We start from the raw sequence: 15,911 nt of genomic DNA, 5'->3' as shown, positions 1-15,911 counted from the left end.
AGGGCAGCCTGCTATCTCTGTGTGTCACCTTTCACACCACTCATTACTGTCCTCCACTATTTGCTGCCTCTCGCCCTCCCTCTCCGGCTGATGGTGTCTCCGGATAATTGAACCAGTGAAAAAAAAAGAAAAATGAACTCACATGGCTGAAAGAAATTTCACCGGATTGTTGGCATCAGCCCAGGGAACTCTAATACATAACCACACACACACACACACACACACACACACACACACACACACACTTCCATATAACACCCTCTTTCTATTTCCTTCCTCTTACTTGCTACTTTCACACACACACACACACACACACACACACACACACACACACACACACATACACACACACACGCACGCACACACACACACACACTTCCTATTTCCTTCCTCTTACTTGCTACTTTCAACATCTCTTGCTTCTTATTTTCATCGTTTCCCCTTGTGCACATTAGGCTCAACAGGCTAACTGAAATGCACAAATAATGTAATTGCTTTTTCTGTTGTGCCATAATCTGTCCCGCTAAGAAAAGTGATGGGGAGAGCAGTCCCCCTCCTTTAAAGCAGCTTTACAGCTAGGTCAGGGCACTGGGAAATTAATCTCTTTTGTTGAGCTCAGGGTATCGCCACCATCCCAGCAGGTGACAGCCATAGCTCCATAATCTCTGTTGGCAGGGAATGCAAGTTCTAGGCGTGTGTGTGTGTGTGTGTGTGTGTGTGTGTGTGTGTGTGTGTGTGTGTGTGTGTGTGTGTGTGTGTGTACACAGGCAGTATATGCATGTTTGTAAGTGGGTGATGTTACACTGAGCATAATTATGTGTTTGAGTACAACTTTCCAATAGCACATATAGACCCAAGTGCAAAGTGTGTGTATGAGGCAAGAGAGCAAATCAAGTTTCTATTCAGAGATTACATTTTTTTTTTTATATCTAAAAACAGACGGATATGCTCACTATCCGCCCACTGCTGGAGAAACAGCTTTTTCTTCTTTTCATTTGAACAAAGCGAGTGTTAATACGACGTGTGCAATTTGTGCTACAAATCTGCCACAATGAGAAAAGAGATGCAACAGGAAAAATAAAGCTTCATTACCTGTCAGGGTTATGAGGGTCTGTGTATCTAAAGTAATACCAGGCAGAGTCCACAAATGTGTCCATGGTGTCTGTCTCCCTCCTCGCTGGACCCTTACATCTGACAGAGAAGGCAAAGAGGATTGTTAGAGGTGGCACAAAAATCCATATTAGGCCGACAAATTAGATTGCGAAACAAATGAACGATCTCTGTGTGTATGCTAAGTGAAATGGCACATTATGTGATTTATGCATGTGTAACGCTGGCTCCATCTGGATGTAGGGGTCATATCCCTGCAGAGAAGCACAGCTGAAGCCAGACTGGCACCAGAGCTCTGTTCCTGTGCCCTGACTAACAGGCTGTGCTAACAGGGAACCAACTGGCAGGCTGAACACATGATCGTGTGTTTGTGTTGGAAATGCCACCTCGTGCTCCTTTTCTATCCAAGCCAAACAGCACTTGGGTACGTGATGCAAATCTGCCAACATCACTTTCACAGTGGAGGAGAGGACATTTGCAAAGCTTTTTTGTTCAGAGCTAAAAGCACTTGATGGAACGGTGAAAGCGGTCTGCCTTTCACTTTATAATGAGTCTCTATAGAGTTAAAAATCAGTGTCCCAGAAAGATAAACAAAAGCTCTGAGCTTCACTATGTGCGACAGAGCAGATATCGTTTACTGGCTCACTGTCTCCAACATTTTCACTCACAAAAGCGTTCATCTCACAGTAAAACATTTAAATATCAAACTCACTAACCACACACACCCTTCGACCACACGGGTCTATAATAAGGCAGTGATGATAAGGTATGAGCTGAAGGTTGCCTAGCAACAAGGCTAAGGTGTAGCAAGGTTAATATTTAGAAGCCAGGTGTTATTTCATAAGATAAAAACCCAGCAGAATAAGGAACTATCACAAAAGAATAAAAAAAATTGAAAATGGACAAAAAGAAGAACATTTGTGCAAAAGAATCTCCTTAAGAAAGTGAGATTTGCCACCTGCGCTCTCACACCAAACTGGCCAATCAGAGGCCGGATTGCAGTTTTTTGACAGGCAGCTGGCAGGGCCTAAAGTCAGATCAGATTAGACAACATACAGAGGTACTTTCTCTGGAAATGGCCCTTCTCTAAGCTGTGAAAGGAGCCCAACAACAACAGTAGGTAACTAAATCTGATGCAACCTGTATGCGCAAGTGTGTAAAGTGTGAGTGTGTGTTTGCAAGATGAGCCAGAAAGAGCCAAAAGGCTCTCAAACAGATGAGGAAAGAGAGGCAGCTGCCCACTCCACCAGGGCTCTCTTCCCATGGAAAATAGCCCTCGCTCCATCTGCTGCGCTAGCTAAGCAGTCTCTCTCTTTACCTGTGAATTCATGAAACAACAAAAACTTGCATGCTGGCTTCCTATCCAGGCTAAATCGAGGCAGGGGGATTCAGTTGGCAGGCCAATTTACAGTGCCGCAGAGGGCCATGGACGAGACACGCACAGGAAATGACTTCCTCAAGGACAAATAAAACTCCATTTCTCATCACCCTGCTCGACTGTGTTCCACTCAAACTTAATTGGACATGGTCGACGAGTGAAGAGAACAAATTTCAACAGACACTTAACAACGATGGGTAGATGGGAAGAAGGAGATAACGACGTCTTGGCGATTATAGCCATCAATCACTGCTGATGGGAGGAATTTAAGAAGCTTTGTGGAAGTGACTGAACACAATCTGATGACTTGTGCCATCTGCGACTGAGTGGGCCGTTGTTTTAATCAACACGGTGCCATGGCGGTGATTAGTCTCATTCAGAGTGAAATTCCCATGTCAGCAAGGGACTCTGGAGACGCTAAGCAGGCATTCTCAAACACGTTCACTGTGTGTGTGTGTGTGTGTGTGTGTGTGTGTGTGTGTGTGTGTGTGTGTGTGTGTGTGTGTGTGTGCATGCACAGTATTTGTGCGTGTCTCACGAGGCACAGCTGGCTTATGTAACCTCCATCATCAGCTCATGCTGCTCCTGTCACAGATGCCACTCATTACATAACCCCATTAGAGGAAAAGTATTAATCACACAATCTTAGGCTCTCAATGCTCTGTGTTCTTGCAAAGCTGTCAATCTTCTCAGCCTGCGCTGACATCGGGCTCATTTAGTCGGTGCTAGCCTCCTGAGGAAATACAGGAAGTACGGACAAGAGGCTTGTCACTGGAGAGGGTTTACACATAATTCATTTCTCATTACGCAAACTCCATCATGGACAGGATCATTTCCCTCATCGCTAATGTTGTGTCAACAAGAAATCTTCCTTTTCCCTTTCTGCATGCTATTTACAACAGCACACAGCTGAATAAAGCTTCTGAACTGCTGTTGATAAAGTGCGTCAAAGGGATTTCAGCAGGGTAGTTTTTTCCTATGCAAATGTTTATGAGTAAGAGAATGTATTAAAGAGATTCCCATATTTACTTGGACAAGACATTTAGGATCTTTTAGGACAAAACACGCTATTTAAAGCTCGAGTGTGGGACCTTTAGATATCAGTGGACGTCCGTTATGTTCAAGCCCCTGCCATACAAATGTACACAATGCCGATTAAGCCTATCACACCCTTATGGTAATAACTCTCACTGCCAGAGGGGGAGGGGGACAAAAGTCAGGGGTTCACACTCCTTATGGCTTATGACACCTTCAAATACAGGAATGTCTTCTTGTGAAGTTGTCATAAGTTGCATGGGCTAGTTTTGCTCAGTCACAATTAGCTTCCACAAAAGTGGCGACGAAAAAGAGTAAAAAAATCAAATATGCCATTTTTATATGATAATCATTATTTATATAAATATCATGAGGACTAAACTGAGGGGTTTCCTCATGATGTAATATTTTGAGGATAATACGAGAGAGGATCGTATGGATGACGCATATAGATCCATTTGTGTGTGAAGTTCCAAAAAAACATTTAAATAAAACACCTGGGACATTCGCAGTTGACCCAGTCATGAGCGGCCTCCAGCGGTGACGCACCCTTTCCTTTGAGAGACGGCAGCTTTGGTAACGTAACTGGTAACTCCTGCTCAGGGACAGCAACTGGACCACATGACCCACAATGCACCACGGGGATGGGTGTGCCCCAGTATCGCTGTCTTGATATTAACCAGTCTCTGAGCTTGGAGCTGGTAAGGTGGCCGCCGATCTTCTGTTCTCTGGCCTTCTGGGTAATGGAGTCAAATGCCTGCTCTCTGGTGAGGCCTGAAAACTACAGAAGAGGACAATAGAGCGTTTATTTTTTTTAAATATATATATATATATAGAAGTTAAACACATGTAATTTTCTGCCATTGGGGGTCTATTATTCAAAACAATAACAAAAGACGGATCTAAGAATTGTATTGTAAAAATGTGACCTAAAACTGAATGAAAAGTCCATTTATGACAGCTTCGGGCATACAACGACAATGCTGAAACATGCACAAAGGGGTTACGAGGCCATTACAGGCGGCAGAATGAAACAGATCATTACCTTGATTGTTGGAAACATTTGGGATAATGTAAGTACACAATTCAACAAAATATACAACATAGGTCTAGTTGTATTTGGACATTTTAATGCGAAAATGTTACATATTATAGCTTTAAAGAGAGAAGGTGAAATAGACTGAAGCGGCAAAATCCTAATTTAATAATCTCGAGTCATTTGCATTTGATCAATGTTGTGGTCATCAGTAACGGTGCGGACCTTATCAGAGTTGATCAGAGTTTGTGTCCCGTCTTCGTCACTTTTCAGCACCGTGATCCACCTCAGATTCAGAGCTCTGGCCACAGACAGATCCTCCTCACTACAGTCTGGGATACCTGTCAGACACAGATGCAGCATGAATGTCTCATACAGTAAAAATAACAAAAAACATAACCGATATCTTGAGAGGTGATGTTAAGCATGTTGTGCTGGACTAATCGTTAACAATCCCTTGGGCTCCATCTCCACTCTCTGTGGGACAAACACCCGCTGGTTTCACCTCATTATGGCCTCCACAATACTGCATGGAAAAGACATTAAAAGGGTCCATTTTCCAAATGCTAGGCGTGTTAGGGCAGCATCTTTTCCACAATCAAATCCACTAAAGTTGAAAACTTTCTAATTTTTATTAACATCTCCTCATTTATGTTTGATACAGATTTAATTAGGGATTATTTCCCTCATCGTTGGACCTCGAGAAGAGGACAAGTGTTACTGTTGGTTTATATATTCAGCTTCTGTCTATAATATCAGCTCAGAGATGAATTAGCGCCTTGCGATTGCTTTTAGCTTTGAAAGGCGCTTTATAAATACAATTTATTATTATTATTATTATTATGAATACAAATGACTTTCTTTACTTACCAGCTACGACTTTTAGGAGATTGTGAAACCCACACACGTACACACTAATAACTCACCGATCACGGTATCCAGATAGCCATCAAACGCCTCCTTGTGTGAGATGACCAGGGGAACCTCGTGGCCGGTGAACAGGTTGTGAGCGGTGACCTCTGTAAGGGAGTCTGGAGAGCAGAGGGCAGGAGGAGTGAGAGAGGCAGCGCTGCTTCACCTGATAGCTCATTATCATTCGCCACTGAGACAAAGGAAAAACCTCAAGGAAATCCCAAATAACATATACTCCGTCCTCTGCAGCGACTACATCCAGACCTTGACAGTTAAATAAACATATTCACATGAGCAAAGTCCCAAACATGCATCCATACCGGTGATATGAAAAATATGGAGTACAAATCTGTAAGAGAGTGCCAAAATAAAGTGGCAAAAAATAAATATATGATGATTGATTTTTCACTACAGCACCGCTCTCGTTAATCAGGCACTGCTCAATAAAAAACACACATAAGATGCAAAGGATTACATCCCTTTCAAGTGCTGACAGCAGGCTGGTGTGGAGGAGTGAGCCATCGTACCCCTGGAAAACTAATGAGTTATGCCGCTGATAAGGAAAACAAGCAGACCGGGTGCAGTGCGGAGATGTTCACCTCTGCCTGGCTGAAAGGCTTTCTCCAGGGCAGAGCGGACTGAGCTGCTACCGTGCAGCAGTCTGTGGGAGGGCAGGATGGCCAGGTAAGCTGCTCCGAACACCGTGTCTGGCGAGGAGCTGTAGGCAGACAGGGTCTCCCCCGTGTCCTCCCCGTTCACCTGGGAGATAAGACAAGAAGCACAGGATAAACTTTTTTGGGGATATATTGTATTACAGCTTTATGTACAGAAGCACCTTTGGTTTGGTTTTGTAATTCTTATTATTGTATGTTAAGTGCGGAAACAATCCATCCAAGTACATTTTTCTTACTTATTAACAGTTTTTTTAATTTAAGTAAAAAACTAAATACTTGGCAGGTACACCATCATAAGAGTGGCTTTGTTTTTATTCTACAGTATATTTGTTTTTAGCCACACTAGCGGCTTCCCATTGACTTTTAGCACCAATCTTTGCACCAAGACTTGCGTGATCCCCTGACTTTACCTCTAGCGCCACCATGAGGCTCACCTTTGTGCTTTTGAGTTCATTTACAATGTTGAACATGCTAAACATTACACCTGCTTTAACAAGTAGCAGTAGTTTGAGGTACCTTGAGAAGATCATTTGGTAAAGAATACATGATAAACAAAATATATGACAAATCGTCAGTTTGAGCCTCAAGTCATTTCGTAGAATCTTATGACTGTTAGATGTTATGCAACATGAGCTGTAAGTAGCTCTTTGATACATAATGAGGCTTCAATGTCTTTAATCCTATAATGACTTATAGATGACACTCATTCTAGGGGATTCTGTAGTCATTAGTATAAGTCATGTTGTAGAAGAGATAGTAATACATAGCTTCAGCACCCTGGGGAGATAATTCAGTGAAGGGTTCCTGTGATGTAATATAAGACAAGCAGCACTCCAATTAACTTAGCAACCCGTGGTTTTACCTTTAATTATGCATTCTGCCAAAGAAACCTCTCCCCATATACATCAAGAAAGACACAAAAAACACAAAAGCACTCTCAAATCTTTCCTCTATAAATATGAAAACTTTTTAAATGATTGGCTTGACTTGATTAACCATTTTTCTGATTCTTTTTCAAGGAGAACAGCTTAATAAGTGTGCTCTCAGGTACGCTTTTTGTGACCACTCAGTTTGAAACGACAGACGTGTGAAGAACTGTAAATATGGCTTTTAGAAAACTCAATAGAAACTAATCTGTGACGTCTATTTGGGTAAAATGCCACTTGCAGATCGATGCACCTGCTGAACACCAACAACAAAGTGAATCTTCACTTTGTTCTTAGTAGAAATACTTAAACAGAGAAATACAAAATAAATCAAGCAATCAGTGCTTGGGGAGAAAGAGATGAAACACAGAGGCTGGGAAGGGGGAGCAACGGGCAAACATTTGGTGGAAACAGGTTGAGGAAGCGAGAATGATTAATGAATAAAAAGTGAGAAGGGGGGGAAGGGAGTCGAGATTCACCTTGAGTTTGAAATCGAAGAAGCAGCCGGTGCACTGTCCAATCCAGTTTGCCTGCATGGCTTTGACACCATACCACTCTGGAAGGTCTGCCAGGGCATCCAGGAGAGACTGGAGGAGGGAGAGGGAAACAAAGTCACAAGTTTACTACTTTGTACAAGTTTAAAATGAGATAATTCTCCAGTTAAATCATTTGAAGTGGGGGCAACCAGTTCCTCATAAGTTTGTGGCTGCCTAGGATAATGCAATTGACTCAGAGTGGCCTTCTCCAAAGCCTGGCCGATTTATTTTTGACAAAGCAGCAGAGCCGACCAGGTCACATTATGCAGACAAAGAGGGATTTTCAAAGATCCTGACCTCCACTCGCCCTACTTTCTTTGATATCACAAACCAATCGTCTATAAAGTGCACACACTCTCTCTCTCTCACATACACAACAACAGTTATTCTGCATGATTAAAGGAAGCTATGCATATCAACGAGGCTCAGGCCAAGAAGCCACAGCTGGGCTGAGGACAGAGATGTTCGAACTCTCCATTTCCTTTTCAGTCTGTCACAATCTATTACCCACAATCCCCCTCACTGTGCCGCTCAGCATGCAATACCTCATCACAGCGATATCAATACAAACATAAACACTGGCTATAGTCATCACCGGCATGGCGGCGGAGTGTGTCGGTTATGGATTTGCTCCAGAGTGGGAGAAAAAGAGTGAATCTACAGCGTATCTGTGTCAGCATGACGGAGAGACGCAGCGAAACAAAAAGATGTTACCAGCAACGGAGAAAAAAAATAGGAAAGTAATGACAGACAACTAATGATGGCTTTAAAAAGAGAGGCAGTAAATTGTTTTCACTTTCCTGGATTAGAAAATATAGTTTGGCAGCGAAGCAGAAGAAACTGAAAGATGTACAGCAAGGACAGGAGTCTCCATGGCAACTAAGAAAAGCTTGAGAGAAAAGGGACGGTATAGCAATAATCAAGGATTGTATGTGTGCGTATGTGTGCGTATGTGTGGGTATGTGTGCGTGTGTGTGTGTGTGTGTGAGAAAGAGACATCAAGTACACTACTGACAAAAATATTACATAAGGCAGTAATACAGATGGTTCAAGGATTTCAAGTTGTTTGTGGTTGAAGCTGGGCTGGGTGATGTGCTTTCATTTTTTTTCTTTTTATATTTGTTGAAATTATTTTTAGATCCCGACAGGATTCAATAAATCAAATGTCCTGACAAAAAAAAAAAAGAATCTGGAACCTGTGGCTGTCGCAGGACTGTAATAAGTCGACCTGCTTGTCTACCAGCGTGCACTCTGCCCGTGCATTCATTGCACGTCACTGGAGTCTTCCACTAAGCTGATAGCTGCGGTTAATAACAATAGCCATGTCTGTTGTTTCCGTTCATAATAATCACCAGCCTTCTACATTTAGCGACTTTTGGAGCTAGTGCTGCTAGCTACTTTCATTGGAAAAATGTTGGTAACACTGGTCAGGGTTTTTCGGTTAGATCATTTTAAAGCTTCCTCTTGCTTGCTTCTTCAATGTTACCTACACAAGCTTTAATGTCCTGACCCACCTATTGACACGAAACACCTCGGTGCTCATGTTTGTGCAATAATTGAGCTGAACAACACAATGAGCTCTTGGTTCGTGAATCATTTAGATGTCAGAGCAGCGTAATGGGCAGGCAGTGCAACAAGTTTTATTATGCATGAAATTGAAAACTCTGCTCCTGCCATGTGATCATTTTGCATCCTGCACGCTCCACTTAAAAAACTAAATCCATCTTAGTAATAACAGGCAGTCATCTGTGTCCTGGAACAAACAATATGGTTACGATTCATGAGGAAACTCTTTTAGTACACCGTGGAACAACCTGACAGCTGAACTGACGACTGCTGAATAAATATTGTCTGAAGGTAATGTTGTCTAACAGACTGGAACATGTGTACCGGCGAGCAGAGAAACGCACACGCAGGAAATCACAGTCCAATTACAGCACACTGCCGTTTCACATGGTCCGCCATTTGCTCCATCTGTCTTTCTCACTTCTTTTCCTTAGCACCTTCCTCTTCCTTCCTTCCCACTTCTATATACGTCAGAGAAAAATTAGAAATGCAGGAACACATTGTCACAGTAGGCTGCCTCCACCTCCTCTCACACCTCTGATATGGACAAGCATGGGCGACTTCAGCGCTGCGGCTAAAACTAGGCGACGCCCGACTGTGGACAAACTGATGTTTTAATCAAAATGACAACATTGGCAAAGGAATTATCAAACAACAAACTAGTGTTTTTGCATTTTTAAACCCATTTATAAGAAATCACAAGTATTTTTCCATTATTGTTGAGCATTTTTCAAAAGCATAGAGGCTTACCATCAGCATCAGTTTGACTCACTGTTTAAAAGAAAAACTAAAAAAGTAGAGCTGAAATAATTAGTCAATGAATTGATTAGTTCATCGACAAATAATCTGGTTTTAGCTTATCACATATGGTTTTGGGCTGTCGGTCAGACAAAACTATTGAGATTTGAAAATGTCACCTTGGGTTTTAGGAAATTGTGACCAAACAAATTGAAAAAAACGAATCAACAGATAATCGATAATAACAATAATCTTTAGTTGCAGCCCGAAAAACAATAAATATGAAATCACACAATTCTACCAACAGGATTAACTTCTAAGAAAATGTGCTTTCAAAAATAAAAAAACATGTTTCTCCTCGTGGCCCACACCTACATGTCTGACAATGCACATGCATGTACTGTATGAATAATGCATGAACCCTCTTTCCTGTTGGTGATTCATATCCCAAATCCACTGAGGCTAATTTTGCCCTGCAGCAGGCCTGTGCTGTGCAGAAAAGGTGGAGGCTTCTCATCAGTCAGACAGGCCTCCTGGTGGCATTACCCCGACTCCGCTGTTCTCGCTCTACGATTGACGGTGTCCAGGGGTCTGATTGCCGGACGAGAGAGCCAGGACTGCAGCTGCTGCTACTGAAGTGTCAGCCATGATTCTTATCAGAGGGGTCTCACTGCTCATTTTGGCCCACATGAAGCTGCTGGCCAGCCATTTAGGCGCCACTTATTACATACACACACACACACACACACACACACACACACACACACACACACACACACACACACACACATATGCCGGGATCTCTCCCACACACATACACCAAAGCCGAACCTTGGCATAGTTTGTAGTCTTGATGAACCATTGTGTGAGCAGCTTCTGCTCCACCAAGGCGCCAGACCTCCAGGAGCGACCATTTTCATCCACCTGCTCATCAGCCAGCACCGTCTGATCAACAGGGTCCCAGTTCACCACAGCCTGGAGAACACACACAAATGCAAATGAACACACACACACACACACACACACACACACACGGTTAAAATGAAGAAGCAGAGCTTAGGAAGTAGTTTGGATTTAATAGACAGAGCAAAGGCTTATTTCAAGGTCGTCCCATTTCATTAAACATAATCAAAAGGGCTTCCACCAAGCTCTCCTCTTTTCAATTCATTCATTTTCTTCTTAGAGTAACGGGTGAGCTGCCTCAATAATTTCTGTAACCGTCAGCGACCTCAAACCTAAACCAATCATACCATCCTTTCAAAAGAAAACCAGGATAAGCACTTTAGTGGAAAGGCCATTCCTACCTCTTTCTGATATGCCAGTCCTGCTTCAAAGAGCTTGACAAACAGATACTGCGTCCACTTGTAGTAGTCTGGAAGGCAAGTAGTGATTTCCTACCGGGAAAAGCCAGAGTCATGTCAGCAGTGTGTGGTGAGACGCACACGCACAAGAGAGAAAACAAGACTTAAAAGCTGCAAGAGTCTCCGTTTGATGCTCAGTTCTTCTTCAGTTCTTCCTACTCACCCGGTCCCAGTTGAAGCAAAGGCCGAGGCCATCCAGCTGCTCCCGCATGGACTGGATATTACTGAGGAGACGGCACAGAAAACAACAATGTTAAGGTATGTATAAACAATGAGTGCTCATGAGAACAGATGTGATTTTTCAGGTACCTTTTAGTCCACTCCTCTGGGTCAAGGCCTCGCTCGATGGCTGCATTTTCTGCTGGAAGTCCAAAAGCATCCCAACCCATCGGATTCATCACCTGCGGATGCAGTTAGAAGCTCTGTATCAGTCGTGAAATCATTCGTGTAAACAGCCATTTTGATACTTTATTACTTTTCATTTACATTACATTCTCTGGTATTCTCAAGTTTTGCTGTTTTTGTTTTTTTTTATCATTGCAAATTAAATACGTTGACAAAAATATCTTCAATCTATTTTTGACATTTTATAGAAAAATAACTGCTAGATTAAGCCTGTATCAGGTCTCTTTGAAGTTTACAGCACAGTAAACTTTAAGATTATCTCCACACGTTTCAAAACTATTATAATATATAATCATTTGTCTGAAACTACCTTGTTAAAGATTCTTATTTTATTTTATTTAATCTGCTCCTCCCTCAATGAAAAGCCCAGAATCTATGAATATGAAACTTGAATATGCAAATATTTTCTTTTCAGAAGCTGGACACAAGATGTCCGTCTCGTACACGTATTAACCTGAGATTTAAGATGAGCACAAGGTAGGTTATTATGTCAAACTGCACATCAAACAGAAGATCAAACATCCGACTGAAGTAACAAGAAGCAAAACACATTTTTTTGTAGATGGGGGCTTTAAAAGTTACAAAGAATAACTGCTTACTTTATTAGATATGTGACGAGAGGATTTTTGCAAACAGTAACAGTGAACTCAAAAATGTTTCATTGCAGGAGGTAATTTATTCTGAAAATAGCACTTGGGGGCCCTAACTGCAGCACATGTTGACCCCTATATGATAATGTCTCTGCTGTGATCTCAACTCCATCACACATCGTGCTTAATGCTTAATGCATGCGCACCAACTACAATTAGCATGAAATTGCGCAATGTAAAATCAAGTGGAAAGCAACGTTAAGTTTAGAATACAAGATCAGGTTGTGGACATCACAGTCTACTGTCACTTTCCCTCTTTGTCTACTTTCTCCCTCTATCCTTCTGTACTCTCCATGCAGCATACACCCTCCTTAACACAAGTCCTCCAGACGACGTCTCCCTCACTCATCTCTTTTTCCCTTTGGCGCTTTGTCTGGGTTGTTTCTGCTCACTGAGAGAGAAATGAGATGAAAGCGCAGGACTGGAAGGCGAGAGTAAAGTAGAGGAGAGGCAGAGTGACAAGGAGTCGAGGACTGGAGAGGATCATTGCACGGACTCTAACGGGTCTGATGTTTCAGACGAATTGGTATCCTTGGTAACTGCCTCATTTGTAAAGCCGAGTGCTGGATGGTATTAGGCTAAGAGCAGTCGGCACAGCAGACCACTTTGTCTGCTCAGGAGGAATACAGGCACACTGAGAGCGAGGCACAAGCCAAAGATAACAAAGCAGAAAAAACATGCACCTCATTAGAGAGGATACGCTACTACGTTGTTTATTCACTGTAAATTCTCCATCAAAGTGAGTCAATATTCATGAGACCATTTTACAGGGACCGGCTGTGATGGACAGGCTGCGGTGGGGAACTCAAATCAAGTTCAAACACGGCAGCAGAGGCAACTTATCTTTTCACCGCTGATAGCTTCAGCTCCACTTTTCCTTCTGTCCACACAAAGCGTGAATGCTTGTCCAACTACCTGTCACCATGGAGGCTCGCAGTACATTTCAGAGCTTGAGTGACAAGAGGCAGTGGAAGATGGACGTGGGAGTCAGTGTAGGCACATTTTATGACAATCTGTCCACTGTGATGTGGAGCAAGTCGGTGCCAAGCTGTGGCAGATACATCGATCCACCGCTCCAGGCTCGTCGCGCTGACGACAGCAGGGAGGGCAGGGAGTGTTTGGTGACTGATTTTGTGAATGCGAGGCCACTCTGCTACATGCAAGCGTCCACCCACGCAGTTCCAGCGAGAGGCTTCACTCCATCTGTGGCAGCTGTGAAATGCAACTGTTTTCTCATTAGACTAATCGATCCTAACCAGACTCTGGTAATCGTATCAATATTCAACTCTAATGTCTTGTTAAGTTGCACAATGTTACACAGGTGCCCATGTGCACAAGCAAGTACAGAGCAAAGGACAAGGAGAAGAAGAGCATGACTTCAATCACTTTCATTAACACCCATAAAGGTTTATTACACTCAATAACAGAAGTGCGTTTACTGTAGTGGTATCCAGCCGTGCAGATAGTTTGGGTTTAAGGGAATAGTTCCAACATTTTAGGAAACACACTTGATTGATACCACTATACAGTAAAGTTGAACCTTTGGGTTTTGTACCATATAACAAACCAGATATAAAGTGTTATTAGTGAGCGTTTGAGCTGCTCGGAGGCTGATTTGGTTACCTTTGGACGGAGCAGAGCAAGCCGTTTCCTGCCGTTTCCAGTCTCTATAATAAGATAGCCTAACCGTCTCTTAGCTTCACCTTCATATTTACCATACAAACATGATAATGGTTACAATCTCCTCTCTTTAACTCGCAACGCGATTAAATGTATTTCCAAGAACTTCTTTAATTTTGAAAAATATGTCTTATAGGTTATAATAATAGGTTTCTGGCTCCACCCCAAAACAATGAAGTTAATGGGAGTTTGTCCTTTTCATAACATTACAAAACAGCAACATGACTACCCAAAATCAGAGTACCCATTAATCTGAGTAATCCACTGACCACTTAGGGATCAGCTTTATAGCTACTTCTTCTTTAGTACAAAAAAAGAACTTGAAGAAGTTGTTATTTTCTTAATCATCCAGTGATCAAATTACAGAAATGCACTTTCTGCCAGTGAACTCATTAGAAAATCTATCATTGCTCCATTGATGAGATTTTGGTCACAATCAATTGATAAGAGGTAGGACAACGGGAACATCGAGTCTGGATATGAAATTATTATATTTTCTGATTTAAAAAGCAAAAAAATAGCTTTCAGGGTGTGACATTCAACAGAGTGTGCCTTCCTAATTAACTAGTGAATAGAGGAGACTGTGTACAAGGTTTGCTTTCTGACAGATGCTGAGAGAAAGTACACTCCTGGGCAGGAAGTAGTTGCCAGTCATGTGAAACCATGTTTCTGTCCGGGGAGAGACCAGACAGAAGCAGCAGGAGAAAACGGAGAGTTTTGTCATACATCTGCTTCTCATCAGCGTAAGGACAGGGATGGATGACTTGAAGACTAAACATATATCGTCATGTCAGAAGGTCGGTGTCGGAGATAAACTGATCACAGCTTCATCAACAGCACTGGACTCAAACAGAGGGCTGAATATCAACTGCAACACTTTTACCTTTACCTGTTTTCCCTAACTGTCAATTCAAAATAACTAAAGACAACTTGCTTTTATACTGACGTCATACACTGCATTTATCTGAATATATTTTGGAAAAGTTAAATAGGTCAAAGGTGTCTAAATATTTATACAAATAATGTTTTTACCCAGCAACATAGAAGAATGAAACATCTAATAATTAGATAATTGTAGCAGACAAATATGTTCAAAACAGCAAGTTAAATTGTCAAGCTACAAACGACACAATTAATTTCTACTAAAGCAAAGTACACACTGTGCGATTGGCATAAATCAATACAGTACAGTATAGGAACAAGTTCAACAAGCACAGAAAAATTTAATTACATGCTCCGAGGACAAACTTTGATCACGGAGGTATACTTCTTCTAATGGTACTTGTACATCACAGTGTACATAATATAGAGCACTAACTATAGCATTACTATGAGAAAGGAGATATGCAGCATTACATTACAAGTGTAAACAGAGGCTGCAGCAGGATAAACTGAGCTTAATGATATTCTTCAGAAATTATTGTATGCACAGAGCAGGAACAAACAGATCAGATGAGAGCGAGACCTTCAGTGTGAAAGCAGATATCAGATACTGTTTAATGTTCTGTTCCACATACAGAGATCTCCATTATCTCTAAATGAAACACTCATTGCTTCAATACAGAACGGTGATTCACCAGTAATATCATGGGAACAGCCCAAATCGAATAATTTTCAAACCATTTAACCCCAGACGGGGAAACAGATGTCCCGCTGAATACGCTCCTCAAAGTGCGGACTCATCGGAGAGGAGGACTCCTCATTTGTGATCTTAGGGGGGACAGTCAGTACAGTATGTGTGCATGAATCTAAACAGTCGACAGTTAAGCCACAGAAAAGGATTTGTGGTGAGGGGCAGACAATGAGCAATACAGCAAACCAAGGCATAAGTTAAAAGTTAAAGGCTTTGAGTCATAATTGGCTTATTCCTAAAGGGTAGCCATCTTTTGTAAAGGGTATGTTTT

At 42.1% G+C, this 15,911-nt stretch overlaps 1 protein-coding gene across 2 annotated transcripts in view; it reads right to left on the bottom strand.

The window, feature by feature from the left end:
* The window catches only part of lars2 (leucyl-tRNA synthetase 2, mitochondrial), a 30,580-nt gene that overhangs the window by 7,846 nt on the left and 6,823 nt on the right, over positions 1-15,911 (bottom strand). For both annotated transcript variants that reach the window (XM_029452546.1, XM_029452547.1), the window contains exons 4-13: positions 11,582-11,673; positions 11,436-11,496; positions 11,216-11,305; positions 10,743-10,886; positions 7,551-7,658; positions 6,071-6,230; positions 5,486-5,590; positions 4,785-4,900; positions 4,021-4,304; positions 1,093-1,191 (exon numbers count right to left, since the gene is read on the bottom strand). In XM_029452546.1, coding sequence (XP_029308406.1) covers positions 1,093-1,191; positions 4,021-4,304; positions 4,785-4,900; positions 5,486-5,590; positions 6,071-6,230; positions 7,551-7,658; positions 10,743-10,886; positions 11,216-11,305; positions 11,436-11,496; positions 11,582-11,673 — 1,259 coding nt within the window. The remainder of the gene's footprint in view (positions 1-1,092; positions 1,192-4,020; positions 4,305-4,784; positions 4,901-5,485; positions 5,591-6,070; positions 6,231-7,550; positions 7,659-10,742; positions 10,887-11,215; positions 11,306-11,435; positions 11,497-11,581; positions 11,674-15,911) is intronic.

This window comes from Cottoperca gobio, chromosome 16 (genome assembly GCF_900634415.1).
Source record: "Cottoperca gobio chromosome 16, fCotGob3.1, whole genome shotgun sequence".
Lineage (NCBI taxonomy): Eukaryota > Metazoa > Chordata > Actinopteri > Perciformes > Bovichtidae > Cottoperca > Cottoperca gobio.
Note: the sequence above shows the minus strand (reverse complement) of the source record. Positions and strands in the feature narration are given on the sequence as shown.